Genomic DNA, 12140 nt, shown 5'->3' on the forward strand with positions numbered 1-12140 from the left:
TCCCCAATTGTGCATGATTTTAATAATCCCTGCAAATTCAGCGTGCATAATTGGTGACAGCACCGCATTTTATTAATATTAGTGAAAATTAATGTCACATTATATATTGTAACAGAAACAGCAATAGTTTTCGAATAAAAAATACTAACTGTATACAGGGCAACCACAAAATCGCCCTATAACGCGAGGTGACGTCACACCTCTGGCCCGGTAGGTAAAGTAGGCGTAGTACAAGCGAAATGATCCCACCAATCCCGCACTGAGTGAGGTTAGACCCGCCCACCTTATTAACATACAGAGATAGAAATGTAGAATAAACAAAGCTAATTATGCCATTTTTTTAATTTATATATTTCATTATTAATTTGTGTACTTATTTATTTACATCGATGTCATGTGTAGTCCTCCACAGATTTACCCATCCCCCCCAGTGTTAATATGAAACCTACACCCCTGGGACAGATGAACAGAGGAGGCTTTGTAAGCCCTGGACAGTCAAACACTGGCAGTACTGGTTGGGTACCTGCCTGCGTTAGGTGGATTGAGTGCCATGTGCAGCCTGGATGGGTGCTTCAGGACGTTTGGTGTCGTGAGGATGGTGTGAACGCCTTCGTGCATCGCGTCCCCAGAAGATATTAAACAAACAGTACGGGGGGTGCATTTAGTGTCCCAGTAAGGCTTGTTCCAGAGGGCTTTTTGTGCCCTAGAACGGGTCAAACAAAGGCTTTGTCAAGGATGTCCTGGAAGCTCCTACCCGAGGGATGGAATGTTCCTCGATTGTATGGCCTAAAGGATACAGAGCAGTCACTCACTGGCAGGTGGGTTATACATGCTGATTTGGTGCCTGGACTTCATCCCCCCTCCCTCAGCCATCGTAGCAAAGGCCATTAAGCTAGAAACACGTGGACAAACAGCTTTGCTACTAGAATAAGGTTTCTCAATTGATTACACTATCTTTGTCGAAATCGTGCCATTATTGCTGTAGATCTTCGTGTTCCAGTAGGTTTACCGGACTTTTTTTTTCTTTGCATGACTATATTGAGTTTTCAATTCATGTTACATGCAACATGACGTAATCTTCTTTTAAATTAATATATCTGTGAGTGTTTATCTGTCATGCATTTTGATACCGGTCCCTTGTTTGCCATATTTTACCGGCTATGTACTGAAACATTACTGCGATTCCACAGGTTATTAGAAATAAATGTCACCGGATTTTACAATCCAGGCTACTAATCATTGTCCAGGCGCGTTAGTTTTCCATACGTCGCATTGAATAAATGTAATGAACACTATTTGCAAACAGATAACGGGGGGGCTAATGGTAGGGTTTTGTGTGCGAACAGGAGCATTATAATTATGGTAACAAAAGACTACAAATGTAATATTAGAGCTGGAGCGATTGACATGGGGAGGTGCTGCACGGTGGTTATGTAACGGGCTTTTTCCAGCTGCACACTGTTGTAGTGACTCGATCCTTTAGGAGGTCCGAAATCCGGAGACTTGCTTCGGAATGCTGCAGGAAATTCCCAGCACCCTCGCCACGAGTCCGGCGCAGATGCATGCAGCATGCAAGTATGCATGCAAACAACGCGCTTTCCCCCTTGGCTGGATCTCCAGCTGCCTACGACTGCCGGCACGACCGTAACAAAGTTATTTTCTTACTGCATAGCAGACAATTAAGGAAATAGGAATTTCTAACACCTGCACTTGCGAAGAGTTATTCTGCATGTAATTCGCCCGTCGCGATGCAAAGCGGCGTATGGAGGAGCGCAGCTTCGCGGCCAGACTCGTCCCCCGTGTTGCTGTAAATAGTGGGACACGGGAGAACTTGAACACATGTAAGACTTTTTAATATTGATAATAATATTAACGGACAACATAGTTTGCTCGTAATTTTTTTTAACGAGGGCAGCGGCATGGGAAGCGTGGGTAGCCGCGGGAAAAAGGTGGCACCTGCGTCTCCGGAAGAGTCGAGTGCTGACGGGGAGCAGCGTGATCGCAGCGGGGCCGGCGGCTCCATAAAGCCGCCCAAAATGCAGAATGTGACTGAGCTGAGCAGGTCCCGGGACGGAGCCCCACCGGCCTGCCACAGCCAAGGACTGTCCGCTGACGACTATGACGTCATGGACGCGGAATTGGACGGCGCGCTGACGGAGTACGACGGTACAAGAGCCGTTGCCGGTGAGATCTCCCGGAAGGGCGGCTTCTGTCATCCCGGACGCCAGTACAAGGGAAGCGGCTTCAGATCCGTTTATAACTCAGAACTTTCTAAAGAAACTCCGCGTCCTTGTGACGTGGATCGCAGGGTCGATTTCAAGAAAGATTATTATAGTAAAAATACCAAACCTGCGCTTAGTTTTCCAGATAGACCTACTTGTCCTGGCGGATTACGGGAAAAGGTAATTTTTTTAAATCATTATTCTTTTCTTTCGTCTTCTTTTTTTTAGGTAACATTAGGCAAAATATAGGCCTACATAAAATCTTACAGTGATTGTAACTGGAGAGTAAAGGTGTTTGTACTCTTTGAAAGTGGCGCCGATCTTCAAATTCCTGTCGTCTAAAAATGCCGGAATCGCGACAAATTTAAAGAAATTATAAAACGCTTAAGGGTTTCAGTAGGAAAAATAACACAAAACACTAATGATATTCCCTTCTTATTAACTTGCACTTCCCATTTGTTGACTATGCAGTTTTGAACCCTCCCACTCGATCCTTAACGCCGTCCATGGCAACTCCAGCACTTTGTAAATTGTCTTTTGCGATTAAAATTTAAAAATGTTTTCGTAGTGTTTGTAAGAGCACCTTAATTGAGATAAACTCACAAGCAGCACAGAAAAATCGCGCATCTTTTGAGACCTATGGGTGTGAGGAAACGGGAATGGAAGGTTCAACTTTTTAATAATTTGTTCAAAATGCAGTTTGTGATTTCAAATGCAAATAGCTGGTTAAACAAATATGTTTAAACACAATATAGGCCTATCCACAGTCCTGTTAATCATGCTGCTGTTTTAAAAGTAAAATGTCTTTGCAGGACAGTTTCCAGGATCGCTCACTCACCAAGGAGACAGCCTCGTAAGTACGGCTTTAATTATTTAGCTTTCCTGCCCAAAAGTATGTTGTGACAAGTCGGGCAATATCAAATTAACAGTATGCATATTTCAATACTTAGCAGTCTTTTTAGGATGGATAATGCGTGTGATGCGCTGTTTCAGAAGGAAAAAAACACGGTCCACTGTTAGAAACGTATTATTATATTTCGAGACAGATAAATCTTAGTGTTAAGTTTACGGTATCCTTTCTATCAACGAGCCAAAAATGAGCTGACTCTTTTCCTGGAATTATTTCAATACATTTGTACATTTATGGTTATTATAGTAATAATAATAAAATTCTATTCACATACTTCTTTTTGCTCATGAAACTGTTTACAGGTGTCATAAACAATCTAATGAAAGATTAAACCAATGTGTTTAAAGTATTACGGTCAGTTAAAATGGATTTTGATTGGTTATTAAACAGCTCTAAATTGGTGTGTTTCTGGAACAGGGTCCCTGGAACTTGTGAGATTACATCCATCCGGTATAACAGGTCAGAGGAGGACCTGATGGAGACCATTGAGAGAGAATTCAGCTGATGATGACCGCAGGGAGAGTCCGCAGTGCTGCTCACTGACACAAAAGAGAAGCTGTTTTTGGTCGTGTGGCACAGCTCTGGTACCCAGAGATGAATTACAGGAACTGTTCTGTCACTTTCTATGACTATTATAAAATCTCCGCTTTGGTTTGGGGCAGCCATAACTATACTCAGCTGTACAACCAGTTCACTGGATACAGTTGTTGCTAGACTGCACGTTATTTAAGAGGCAGTGCTGGTGCAGGTTTGCTTTGGCCTCTTAGTCCCCCTAATTTACCGCCTATTCCTGTATTTCCAATCTGTCGAAGCGTAATGTGATGACAGAGCCCTGGCAGCATGTGACTTGACTGTGTTAGCCTGTAGGTCACTGCCAGCTGCCCAATATCGAAAAATCAAGGTGAATGATAAAACAGAGTATATTAACGGCCAGTGGTTTCCGTGACTCATGTGTGATCACCCCAACCAGACCACAGCGATCTGTCGCCATTACCTTGGTGACCGGTTTCCCTGAGAATATTTAACGAGCCAGAGGGTAGCATTCTCTTGCTAACACTGTAAATGATTACTTACGTCCATGTGAGCTCTCATGCTCAGCTCACGGTCGTTTGTTTTTTAGGCATGGTGTGTTCTTAATGTCTAGGCTTTTTAATCCCCACTTTTTTAAACTGAGGTCTGATTATACTGTAATAAAACTTATGTAACAGACTAAAACCGGCCTTTTATAAGGACGTTAACCTTAAATTCACCACACAGAAAAGAATTTGGGTCGCGAGGCGGTGCTGATCCACGATCAGATTTCCCAGCCGAGTACTAGAATTAGCCCATATAAACGGGTATTTGGTCTTCAGATGCTTAGAGCAAAACTAGTGAACACAAAACCAATCCAAGAAGCCAAACCGCAGATGCTGAATTTAAAATTCACTGGCACATCCAATCAGATTCGTGCGATAGGCGTTGATTGGCGTAAACTGCAGAGTGCACTGCACGCTTAATAATAGCGTTAACTTAAACCTATACTTAATACAGGGTCGCCACTGAGCCGGTAAAAACTGGGTCGCGGTGCAAAAATGGTTGAGAACCACTGTTCTCGAGAAAGGATATTTCAACCCTTGCTTTCTTATATTTGGCGCAGATGTATATTGGGGCGGGACAGGAATGTTTTTCTTGCTTACTCCCTAGTTTTGTAAAATATGTCTGTATATTTAAGTCTCTTTTCCTGCCCAGAATTCCCCAGCGGCACGCCCCCTTCCTGAAAGAGAACCTTTACGCTGAACTGGGGTTCTCTGTGGCTTCTTGCCCGGCATGGAAACCATCCCACGGCTCCCCCTGTTTTGAATGCGCGTTTATACTACCATCTTGTGGTAACCTCGGGCGTTACACTGCGCAAATAGTCTTGGTGGGAAAAATAAGCTTCTGTATCAGGTAAAGCAGGGTTTCTTCAGTTTACTTGAAGAATTTCCGTAATTTTGGAAAATTAAGCTTTACTTTTTCCCCATTAAAATAAATAACAACCTGAAATTATCATTATGTCAATTAATTGAAAAGATATCGAGTTATTAAATACAAAAAGCGTTAAGGTGTTTTTTTGCTTTAAATTGTTTAATTTAGTTGATCATTTCTAAATCGTACTGAATTAGTTTTTGAATGTAAATAAATTAATTGCTCAGGGCGATGAACAATTGAAAAGCCACCATCAGGTCATTATAAAGCTCTTTAATTAGACTCTGTCATTTCTTCATATCCCAGATTAATCGAGGCAGCTTAATTGAGAGCTCAGCTGCGACACTGAGCATTTTAATGATTTTTATTGTCGGTGCATAGTAGAGATATAGAAGAAACTCTTCTGGATGGTGCTACAAAATCGGTGAGTAATACCACTTTTCTGGCGTATATATTTGCAGGGTTCTTGGCCCGAATGCACGGTGAACTCGGGGGTTAGCAATAAAGGCTCAATCTAAATTAACTGTAATCGTGTGACCATAGTCATGTGACAAATGAGCAAAGTCCGTCTCATCCCCTCAATCAACCGAGTTCAAACTGAATACCTGTGGGTTGCTGAAAGGTTGTCACCCCGGTTTCGATGTGTAGCTGTGTAGCTTAATGCATAGGAATAATGGTATTTGTTCCGTTAAATACACAAACACCTGTATGTTCCATCGAAAAATAATTTAATAGTCATTCTGGTAAAACCCAGTCCGCATTTGTTGCTAAGCCGACTTGTGAATCGGACTACAAAACGGTCACGTGAATGTCTAATTGTTTTACAATTGGTCCAGGCTTTCATTTGTCACATGCGAGGTATAGTCAGACCATAACCGGTAGTGAAATGCAAGGTGGTCAACACCGCCATAATAAACGATGAAAGCAAAAGTCATTTAAAAGTAGGCCTAACAGTATCATAAATAGTCATAAATAAGGACAGTTATACTGTACAAAAACTAGAAGACCAGAGATGTTCAACACAGGTCTAATAAAGTGTGAGGTGCATAAATAAGGGGAGAATATAAGTTCGAGGTGCCAATTAAGCATTAAGGGCTCTAAATTAGACTGTCTAATTGTAGAAGCTCCTTCTGAGCCGCTCACTTCTCACTGTGAGACAGCAGAAGCGCTTTCCATGGATACGTTATTTATTTACACCGCCTAAATGTGATTGTGCTGCATATCAGCGCTCTGCTTCACCAAATATCAGCAAAACCGGCGATGATCGGCAGCAGAAGCGGCCGCTTTCGGTGTCCGCTTATGACGTCATAAAGACTGAGAGGTGGGTATGCAATGCGAAACCCGATTGGTCGCACCCACCCAGCGCCCCTCCTACCTGCACTCTGATTTGTCAAAGGGTTCTACTGGGAGGGGGGTGTGGACAAAGCCTTCAGGATAAATAAAACGCAGCCGCTGAAGTTGGCTTTATGTAAAGGGACTAAAATCGTGTTAGATCCGTAACGAAAGGATAGCCATCAGTGACCATTATGAATTTGCATTGTTGTCGTGATATTTTCACGGTTTATTAACTTTATGTGTGTCATGGAGAGCAAGATGGGGTAAAGGGAAAAGAGAATTTCCCCACGGGGGTTAATAAAGCATCACTCCTGTTTGGTTTTGCTGCTATTTTATTACGTAAAAGCATTACATTATTTTTAAAAATCATGCAAATGTACCAGAGATTTTCTGGACGTATTTCAATGTACCAGCTCGCATATGGACCTTTGTTTTTCATTTATACATTTAACAAATACAGCACTTTAAAAAAGGAAAAATATATATATATTTTTTACCTAGAACTCGATTTAAATTACAGGGGCATGTATACATGAATGTGCAGCTTAGGAAATTGATATATTTGGAAAATTTAATGATTAATAAATACGAGATAATGGTTAGGAACATAGGTGATGCTATTTTGTTGGATTTATTTTCGATTGTCCATGGGTAAGTTAAGTTTCCTGGTTTAGCGTGAGTAGGCCTACACTGCATTATCCTAATGTAGATATGATTAATTATTGAGCATTAACTCGCTAAGACGAATTTCTTGTTGCATACAGAGCAGTGAAACACGATGTGAGGAGTGTGCTTTCACAACTCTGCGTAACGTGGGAGGCCAGACGAATAATCTGGATTTCCAGTGACTTGCAGAGCAATTGTGTCACGTCAGCGAGATGTTCTGCTGCATCAGCATATTCCAGAATTTCAATCCATCATCTCAGCGTGGGACTTTGACATGACATACGCCCATGTAGAAACAGGGCAAATACTGTATCACCACAGTCTTTAATACAAACATTTATTAAATACGCAATGTGACATAAGTCATAATAATCACAGTGTAGATTACTGTCCACTCACTGACTGCACATATAACTTTCCGTATTCTGTAAATAAATGGCATTTTGAATATGCAATATGGTCATATGTATTTACATACACGCACAGATACAAATATACAAATATAATTACAGACAAACTTCATATAAAGGCTTTGGCAATGAGTGCATACATTTTGCAAGATATGAAAGTAAACAAATTCCTTTGCAAAAAAACATGTAAAAACAAGCAAGGAGGGAAAATGTCCAGTGCATTTCAGTTTTATTTCTTTTTTTTTTTTCCATGAGCTACGTAGCAGCCTTTTTAACTTTTCCCTTGAGAGTCTGTGAGGAGTTTAGTCCTGAGATGGTAGAATTTGGTTGGAATGGGCAGGCTAGTTTGGAGCCCCTATAGGGAGGGAGAAGCCAGCTGGAGTGGGAGGAGCCCCTATAGGGAGGGTGGAGCCAGGTGGAGTGGGAGGAGCCCCTATAGGGAGGGAGAAGCCAGCTGGAGTGGGAGGAGCCCCTATAGGGAGGGTGGAGCCAGCTGGAGTGGGAGGAGCCCCTATAGGGAGGGCGGAGCCAACTGGAGTGGGAGGAGCCCCTATAGGGAGGGTGGAGCCAGCTGGAGTGGGAGGAGCCCCTATAGGGAGGGCAGAGCCAACTGGAGTGGGAGGAGCCCCTATAGGGAGGGCGGAGCCAGCTGGAGTGGGAGGAGCCCCTATAGGGAGGGAGGAGCCAGCTGGAGTGGGAGGAGCCCCTATAGGGAGGGCAGAGCCAGCTGGAGTGGGAGGAGCCCCTATAGGGAGGGAGGAGCCCCTATAGGGAGGGCGGGGCCAGCTGTAGTGGGAGAAGCCTTGGCCATGGCCAATCTATTGAGGTGGCGGACCTCAGCCTGCCAGGTGGGGATCTTTCTGGCGGTCATGTGTCGGCGGGCGTGCTTGGTCAGGTGGTCACTGCGCATGAAGCGACGGTCACACACTGGGCATGCAAACTTCTTCTCTCCCGTGTGCGTGCGCCTGTGGCGGGAGAGCTCGTCGGAGCGTGCAAACTTCTTGTCGCAGTCATCCCAGTTGCAGCTGAAGGGTTTCTCACCTGAAATGAAGAGAGGGGGAATTGCAACCATAAGGGCGCGGGTTCGAATCCTGCACAGGGCAGTGGAATTGCAAAAATCAAAGCAATTAAGAAACTAGTTAAACGGTTACAGCTTTATTGGGACTAAAAGTGTTGCACAAGCTAATCAGATCTTTCCTTATAGACGTCTGTCTTAGTTGTGGGATCTAATCCCCTAAATGTTCTCAAACATCCCGGCCTGAAGGCCGAACATCTGTACCTGTGTGAGTTCTGAGGTGCGCCTTCAGATGCGAGCTCTTGAAGTAGGTCTTCCGGCAGCCCGGGAAGTTGCAGACGTAATTCCGGCGACGGGAGAAGTCCATGTTGATAACGCCACTCTGACCAGAAGGCACATAGAGCGGGGCGGGGGCCAGGGGCAGCAGCTTGGTGTTACCCAGGGTCACGACGGTCTGCGGACAATGCTGAGGCACGGGGGACTGAGGCACCACAAACATCACCGTGCCCTGGGTCACCGGGGGCGTCACAAGGATGGGCTGCGGGAATGCAGCTGTCTGGGGCAGGATGGGCTTCACCGTGTGGGCGGAGCTCCGGACAGGGGCTTGGATGATGGCAGAGATCATTCCAGGCTGAGTGTTTACTGGCAGCATCTGGCAAATGATAGGGGAGCTGGAGATGGGGGCTGGGGGCAGGAGGGTGGGTGCCTCGCCTCTGGTGCTCGAGAAGCCCGACTCCGTGGGAGGGCCGGCCGAACTTTTGGGCACGTTTAGGTCCTCTGCTTTGTGAGGGGCGGCCATCTTGGCCTGGTCCAGCTTCCCCGGGGCCAGAACAGGCTGGTGCGGGAGGCTGTCGGCCGTGTGCCGTATGACGCTGGTGGCCATGGCCCTGCAGGGGGGTGTGGCGGTGGGCTCTGATTGGCTGGTCGTACTGGGGTGAGAGTTCCTGGGGTGGCAGGACTGGGCCAGGCAAGCGCCACCTGGTGGTGATGCGGTGGTCAGCGTGCTGGTGGCCAGGCTCTCGGCAAAGCTGGGGCTGTGCGGTGGTGTCATGCACTGAAACGAGCGTGCAAAACACCATCAAGCTCTGCACCAACATGCACACTAAAAGGAAAGTGACTGACTGAAACCCCCTAAACCGATATCGCCATATCAGGAGCTATGTTGCTAAGCACTCTGTAAAGGGTCTTTATTTACACTGTATCTAATTTGGTTTCTCTTAACGTTTACATCACCACCTGTGGCTAGGGTGATGACATCATAATCACAGCAAATCACCGGGCAACGCTGAAACCCGCAAGGGCGTTGTGATGCCACACAGATCAAGAGTCAGGGTCATAAAGCATGACCCACTATCTGCTCCCATCTGTTCAAGGTCACCATAAAACCTCTAAATGATAACAGAAAACATATCAAGTTATAAAAAAAAGTAAATGATTGCTTGGCTCCATGCAGCTGGGGTTTACAGACTGAATTTCAGATTGTTTGCTGACCAAACAGTTAGGATTGTTTATCTGACGGGGTGCTTATACTCCCGGAGCCCCTCTTACCAGTGATGAGAGTGAGACGAAGTCCTTGGGGATCTCTGTGGGCTCGCCGTGGGGGAGGGAGTCGCAGGAGTCGGAGGCCGGCGTCAGGGGTCGGGCCTTGCAAGGGTCCGGCCGGTGGGACCTCTGCCGCCAGGCACTCATGAAGACTAAGGCCTCGGCGGCCTCCAGGTCGTTGTACTCCAGCACGCTGCAGGAGGACTGCTCGCTGTCACACCTCTTCCGTTTGGCTGGAGACTCACAGGGATCCATCACGTGTCCCTGAACGGCGCCAATTGCAGCATTAAACACAGGGATTATCTAATCTAGGGCATAACCTGACTGTGTGCCTTCAGGGCCGATCAATAGCCAGATAGATAATACCGGCAATGACTGCACTCATAATTACATTATAACAAGTTATAGCACTGTGAGTAAAGGGAAAAAAAAATCTGAAATATTTCTCGCTGCGTTTCCAGGAGCGCAGTAACCTAAAACCGATTAACATCTTGCTTTTCAAACGAACATCCCCTTAAAGGAAGAGCATAAAACGGGAGCTCGGTGAAGAAGGGGGATGCGGCGCCGTGTGTTTTTTGGCAACGTCCAGGTCTAGGAGATCCGCCAGCTCGCGCCCAGGGATCCTCCCATCCGCGAGCACAGCCCACGAGATGACGTCCTTGCCTCGGGCACGCATAGGGAGGAAGCGCCGGGGCCGGGCTCTCCTGGCCACTCCCCAAAACTATGAGGTCGTGCGCCGTTTCAAAGGCGAGCGCACGCCGCTTTTGTGTGGACGAGGACAACAACAACGGCGGCGGATCTGTATCACCGCTAACACTTAGATCGGCGTACACCATAGATAGAAACACTCCATATGTAACCTACATTGGCGGTTTGACGAGGCACCGGGTGGATCGGCTTGAGCGTCACTCCTATCTAACCGGCTGGCGGGCTATTTTTAACGTTCACGCCTGCTGACCGCCGACGGTCCGCCACAAGACGCACATATGCAGACAGCTATCCCACCTGTTATCCGGCAAACAGCCCTAGGTAACGCGCGTGTATTTGCACTGGACGCCGATCTGACATGGAGCATGATGCTGCCAGTCCCGTTACATCCCATCGGGCTGTGCTTATCTGATGCAGCGTCTCTGTGTCTATGACGAACGAGACAGCAGGCGATGCGGGGCTCTGAACCGTTACGCAGCCCCTCGGGTCCCGTCATTACATTTGGATGCATGTTATCTTCACCACCTACTATGCAGAATTGCTAAAGGCGCACAGTCAGACATGCACCGCAACACATCCATCGTGAAAGTGTCCTCCCCCACCTCCCCCAAAAAAGAAAGTTTTAAATACCCTTACCCGACTCGATTCTTCCATTTCTGAATTCCGCCCGCTGGCAAAAGTGAGCATCGGGACTGTTTTGGTCTCGCCTGGCGAAGTCGGGAAACAATAGGACAAAGAGGAGCGAGCTGCGACGCGTCCACTCGGCGCGCATTAAACACGGGATTTAGGATCCGCAGTCAGCGCGCGCCTCAGCTGTGCGAGACAAAAAAAAAAAGAAAACAAAAAAGTCAGAGCGGACCGGAGGGTGGCAACCCGTCGCCAATCAAAAATTAATGTGTATCCGGCGCCGTCCAATCGGAGCGAAGAGGGCGCGTGATCGGAGCATGGCCGCCGGCTGATTGGAGGAAACGGGGTGCGTGGCTGTTGGAGGGCGTACCGGGGGGAGTCAGCAGTGTCGGAATAAACCCGGTGAACCTCCAGTCTGAAAAGTGGGTGAAAGGTCGCCGAGCCGTGAGTCGCTCGCGCGCGTCTGGCTCGCCCGTGCCGGTTTCAGGGCGGCAGAAAGCTGCATGTAAACAACATCTCATGCTGCAGCAAAACCACCTTAACGTAATGATATTATTTTGTCCTCTCAATCCTGATTTCCGAGCATTCCAAACCAATTATCAACTCGCTGACATTTCAGTCTGCTTTATTTTTTTATTTGCTTCTTTACAAGTCAGAAGCTTGGTTTGGTGGCAGATATAACGTGATGGTGCAGCAGACTGGTCTCTCCTGTGTGGAGCGATGAGGCCCGCACTCCCTCCCACTGGCAGCTGCGGTCTTTG

At 46.6% G+C, this 12140-nt stretch overlaps 2 protein-coding genes across 3 annotated transcripts; one reads left to right on the forward strand and one right to left on the reverse strand.

Annotated features, from left to right (window-relative positions):
• The first annotated feature begins 827 nt into the window (after positions 1–827).
• LOC111842292 (uncharacterized) lies at positions 828–7654 on the forward strand. Of its 2 annotated transcripts, none has more exons than XM_072698764.1 (3): positions 828–2184; positions 3035–3075; positions 3550–7654. In XM_072698764.1, the coding sequence occupies exons 1-3, from the start codon at positions 1920–1922 to the stop codon at positions 3565–3567; spliced, it is 324 nt and encodes a 107-aa protein (XP_072554865.1). In that variant the 5' UTR covers positions 828–1919; the 3' UTR covers positions 3568–7654. The 2 variants fall into 2 exon arrangements, with proteins under 2 accessions (XP_072554865.1, XP_023664525.2); XM_023808757.2 differs by having other exon boundaries at positions 835–2402; positions 3550–6725.
• klf11b (Kruppel like factor 11b) lies at positions 7401–11601 on the reverse strand. The gene is made up of 4 exons (XM_023833573.2): positions 11389–11601; positions 10051–10308; positions 8767–9556; positions 7401–8528 (listed from the first exon to the last, which is right to left on the reverse strand). Exons 1-4 carry the CDS (start codon positions 11437–11439, stop codon positions 8233–8235), a joined length of 1395 nt encoding a protein of 464 aa, XP_023689341.1. The 5' UTR covers positions 11440–11601; the 3' UTR covers positions 7401–8232.
• Positions 11602–12140: the final 539 nt, after the last annotated feature.

This window comes from Paramormyrops kingsleyae, chromosome 14, assembly GCF_048594095.1.
Source record: "Paramormyrops kingsleyae isolate MSU_618 chromosome 14, PKINGS_0.4, whole genome shotgun sequence".
NCBI classification, from domain to species: Eukaryota; Metazoa; Chordata; class Actinopteri; order Osteoglossiformes; family Mormyridae; genus Paramormyrops; species Paramormyrops kingsleyae.

Coding starts and splice junctions, on each gene's coding strand:
- LOC111842292 (XM_023808757.2), top strand. CDS start 1,920: ATGGGAAGCGTGGGTAGCCGCGGGAAAAAGGTGGCACCTGCGTCTCCG. Junction 2,403..3,034: donor CTGGCGGATTACGGGAAAAG/GTAATTTTTTTA, acceptor ATGTCTTTGCAG/GACAGTTTCCAGGATCGCTC. Junction 3,076..3,549: donor CTCACCAAGGAGACAGCCTC/GTAAGTACGGCT, acceptor TTTCTGGAACAG/GGTCCCTGGAACTTGTGAGA.
- klf11b (XM_023833573.2), bottom strand. CDS start 11,439: ATGCTCACTTTTGCCAGCGGGCGGAATTCAGAAATGGAAGAATCGAGT. Junction 10,309..11,388: donor AAATGGAAGAATCGAGTCGG/GTAAGGGTATTT, acceptor GGCGCCGTTCAG/GGACACGTGATGGATCCCTG. Junction 9,557..10,050: donor TCGTCTCACTCTCATCACTG/GTAAGAGGGGCT, acceptor CGCTCGTTTCAG/TGCATGACACCACCGCACAG.